At 39.6% G+C, this 4,360-nt stretch overlaps 1 protein-coding gene across 1 annotated transcript in view; it reads left to right on the top strand.

Moving 5' to 3' along the window:
• FAM13A (family with sequence similarity 13, member A) overlaps window positions 1–3,552 on the top strand; it is a gene marked incomplete at its 3' end in the record, with an annotated part of 16,651 nt that extends 13,099 nt beyond the window's left edge. Inside the window, exon 5 of the mRNA XM_010154692.1 lies at window positions 3,393–3,552. Coding sequence (XP_010152994.1) covers window positions 3,393–3,552 — 160 coding nt within the window. The remainder of the gene's footprint in view (window positions 1–3,392) is intronic.
• Window positions 3,553–4,360: the final 808 nt, after the last annotated feature.

Genomic DNA, 4,360 nt, shown 5'->3' with positions numbered 1-4,360 from the left:
CATGAATATGAGAGTTAGTGGAAGCACAATAGTGCAAATTTCTGACAAGGAAAAGCAAAACAATTTATAAAGATTACTTTTGTATGGGCAGTCTGGGAATTCCTGTCTAAATGTATTAGTAGAGTTTAGAACAAACAAAATAAATTAGAAGAATCTGAGTCCAATGGCTAAATCTCTGTGACTGAAACTCCCAAATGGCTATTAGAATAATGTTTAGTTTACTCATCACTTTGTTCAGGAAAGTTTAAAAATTACCTCTGCATACTTGTTGGTGTAGAATGCAGAGATGTGGTTTGGAATTGCAATTGGCATTCCTAAGATTAAACCAAAGCATACTTCTTAAGAGCTGCATAGTTGTTGCCTTGACTGATCCCTGCTCCTAAGATGGCATAGAAAAGATGTAACAGTGTTTGTAAGGTATAGGGCCTGAGCGTAAGGGGGCGAAATCACATCGTTCCATAGTAGAAGACTGAGAAAGGCAGAGTTCACTGGAGATGAAAACAAGGGCTCTTGTGGCTGTGTATGAATGCAGCCACCCCTGCAGTTGTGACACGCATTGAAATAAATGCTTATGTAGGAAAAGAGGCAGGTAAAGCAAGGCTTGACACTTAAACGCCTAATGCATTTTTTAGAAGACCCAAATATGTCAGGATTACAGATGTAGATTTTTATTTAAACGAAGTTTTTCACCATCTGGTAATTCAGCTATGTGTTTCATCAGATCTTGATCTTTTCAAGGTAGTTCAGGATTGTGAGCAACAGTTCACATATTCTTTTCTCCCATGTTAATGGATGCAGCCTTAACTTGTTGGTACAGTGACCATCTGTATCAACAAAGATTTGACAAGAGTAGGAAAGAACTTGAAGCACTGAACTTTAGGCATTGGGCTTAGCCCGCTTATTGGCCAAGCAGCCAGAGAGAGATCCTCAGGATGCAATTCAGAGCTCTGGAGTGCTTGGCAGGGGCTGTCTTACTGCTGGTTACAGGCAGCCCCTAGAGAGACTAGCTGCAGAAATTAAATATCAGGAGGTGGTTGAAGTGAACACTCCTCTCACTTTGCGTTGTCAGTTCAGAGCAGTGTATGGGGTGTTTCTGTGGGACAAGGAAAGAAGACTTGGCATCCACCTTGTCAGCAATTACACTGCAGAAGCAGGAAGAGCTGAGATTTTTCTGTCAGAAATTCACACTCATATCTAAAATCAGCATCGGAATCTGTGTAGTTAATGCACAGTGTCAGAGAAGATAAAGCCCATCTGCTGATAGTGAAGGATTGCTTTCAACAAGGGATTTTCAGTGACATTTTAGTATTTAAACATATTACCTCCTACTCCATAACTGAAGCTGTTTAACAATTGAATGAATCTCACTGTTGGACCACTTTCCAGACATTTAGACTTCATTTTAATTCTCTTCTTCTCATCCTAGTTATCTACATCATGTTCTCTGTAGCGTATCTCATCTCCTAAACTTTCAACCCTTACTACCTTTACCCACTACTTCCTCTGCTTCCTTACTTATTCTTTGACAAACTGTACTGGTGATGTTCTAATGAAAGTTTTATCTCGTGCTGTCTCTATTTCTAATGACTAGAAGAAGGGAGAAAATGACTATTTGGATTCCTTGTAATGAAGTGTGATGTAAGATACAGGAAAATGTAAACGGCAAGGTCAAACAGCTCAAAAAAGGAAAATATGATGGTTTGAGATTTAGTGCACTGTTTTCTTCCAACTTGGATTGTTCAGATTTATTGTGTTGGAAGCCAAAGGTCAAGTATACAGAGAAATACAGCCCTTGAGGAACAACAGTACAAACGTATAGGAATATAAATCGTTGTCTTTTCTGTCACTGGGCTAATTGTGTGGAGTATTAACACTTGCAGTTACTCTTGCACACACGGTTACTCTCAGGGGAAGTGACTGTCCATTGACCCGAATTTTAGCTACTGAAGAGCCATCGCCTTAGTTACGGCCTGCTCTGTGTCTTCACTCGGCTCTCCCAGCTGAAGAGGGAGAGAGGAAGAGAGTGGTGAAGAGGGAGGAGGGAACCAGCTGGGTTTTCTGTCTTTCTCTCTGCTCTCTTGGAGCTGGATATTAGAGAGGCTGTCACACTCATCCTGTCCTTTGGTTGTTTCTTCCTCTCGTACAACCACTAGTTGCCCTCAGTCAAAAAATACTTGAAACTTTTAGTTTCTGGTTTTTCCTCCCCTGCTTCTTCCCTTTAAATATTTCCTGTGTTTTCTGTATCTCTTGATCTGCCACTTTATAAGGTCCTTAGAAAATTCACATCCATGCAGCCACTCTGTGGGTTGCGAGGAGAATGCATCTGCTGGAAAATACTGTGCAGTGGGAAACTGGATGATTGGAGAAATTTTAAATGCTGAAGAAGATTCTTTATACATCTTACTTTTGCATTAAAAAATAATTTAAGTCAGTTTTGGACACCGAAGTCCAATAAAACGTGCAGAAAGCCTACATTTCAGCAGATGATCATTAGATGCTTCAGTGAATTGTGTGAGTAATATGCATTATATACCACATGACAGGGTTGTGTGAAACACATAAGGAAGGTAAAGGAGCATAGACTGGAATTCTTCCAAATCAGGATCTTGCTTTTTCATTTGTGTGTGCCTTTAAGGTCTGTGGCAGGCAATTCCTGGCTGCGTGTTTGAAGAGAGCAAGAGGTCGCTGCTTCTGCAGCTGAGTAATTGGTTGTTCTCCCAGAAAGTGGATGTTGGGAACCTCCTTTTATATGAATCTGTTAGGCTGTTCTGCAGAAGGCAGCCTCCATCTCCATGTTTTAAAAAATCCTGCGAGTTTTGAGGCTGATTTCCAAAGAAATGGCAACTCAAAAATTAGGTTAAGAAATCTTGTGTACAGCTTGGGGTCACCTGGAGCTGCAAAGATCTTGCTTAACTTTTACTTTCAATGTTCTGCTCAGCATGTGGGATTTTTTTTTTTTTTTTTTTTTTTTGATTCATCCTTCTTGTATACCTTTGAGGGTATCACAGGCCACTTTGTGGAGGAATCTGACTCTTCCCATGAACAACTTGGAGCACTTAAATGCTTCGTGTTGTCTATGTTGCAGTCATGAACCCAACTTTTAGCAAAGTTGGTGGTACCTCATTTGGTGGTTGTTTCAATTAGATCTCTTCCTAGATTCTGTGGAGTAGATAGTTTGACCAGGAGATATGGTATTTAATATCGGCAAGAAAAACTGCAAACAAACCATGATAGTTGTTACCACCACAGGCACAATCCTTCTTTCCAAGACAAAGTTTCCTGTGCCTGCTAGCCAGCCTGTGTCCACAACTGAAATGTTACAGATCTCTGTGCAGGAACTTTTGTATATTGAGTACCTGTAACACTCTGCTTTGTGTTCTGTCCAACTTTAGCGTGGCCTCCGGATTTGAAGGTATAAAAGAACAGGAGATCTGCAACAAGATAATGACAAAAATGCTGGAAAATTACAATACCTTATTTGAATTGGAAGGTTTGAAGAAGGATGAAGAAAAGCCTGTATGTGAAGAGCTAGCAAGAATTATTTTGGTGAAAGTGAGTATCTCTAATATTTGGTTTTCTTAGAGCAAATCAATAACACAGCCTTATTGCAGGCTTCAATTCAGAAATCTTTAGCTAAGTGGGAGCCAGGCACTGTTGTAATAGTGTTCTGTTGTTGATTGGTATACAGTTTACAAATCGATTCTGCTGATAGGCTCATTTTCATTGCTAGTCTGGAAGTTGATTCTGTTAAACTTATTTATTCTTTGTTAGCTATTCACTGTTATTTATATAGGAAATATATTCACTAAAATTTAAATGGCTTTAAATGAGAAGGCAGAATAATTCTGGGAAATATTTAAGCTTTCTGACATGGTGATCATTTATGGTGTACATCTCTGATGATGAACTTTCGTGATTTAGGGCAGTGTGAGGTCTCTTTGCCCCTATGAAGTTGTCTTATCTCAGAACACGTACCTGAATTTAAAAATTGTGTGTTTTGACTCAGAACAGCCATTTCTGAGTGTACTTGAAGAGAAACATTAAATAGTAGTTACTATTTGAAGAAAGTGCATTGAGGTTGCTAAAGAAAAGTGATATAAAGTATTATGTCTTTGGTGGGAAGAGGGCATGTGTGTAACGTCAAAGGTTTCTAAAGTTCAGAAAACATTGACAAAAATCAGTAGGGCAGCCCGAAGTGCCTTGTTCTGACTTGTGCTGCCTCTACTACAGGAAGCAACCTCAAGTCTGTGTAGGAAATGATTGTGAGGATGGTTTGCTATCGCCTCATTTCCTTTTGTGTGTTAGCTGTACAGACAATTACTCCCTTGAACTACACGCCTTCCCTTGGTAGGGTTTGGAT

This window comes from Eurypyga helias, unplaced genomic scaffold, assembly GCF_000690775.1.
Source record: "Eurypyga helias isolate BGI_N326 unplaced genomic scaffold, ASM69077v1 scaffold3427, whole genome shotgun sequence".
Taxonomy (NCBI): domain Eukaryota; kingdom Metazoa; phylum Chordata; class Aves; order Eurypygiformes; family Eurypygidae; genus Eurypyga; species Eurypyga helias.
The sequence above is the reverse complement of the archived record's forward strand: the minus strand, read 5'-3'. Positions and strand labels throughout refer to the sequence as shown.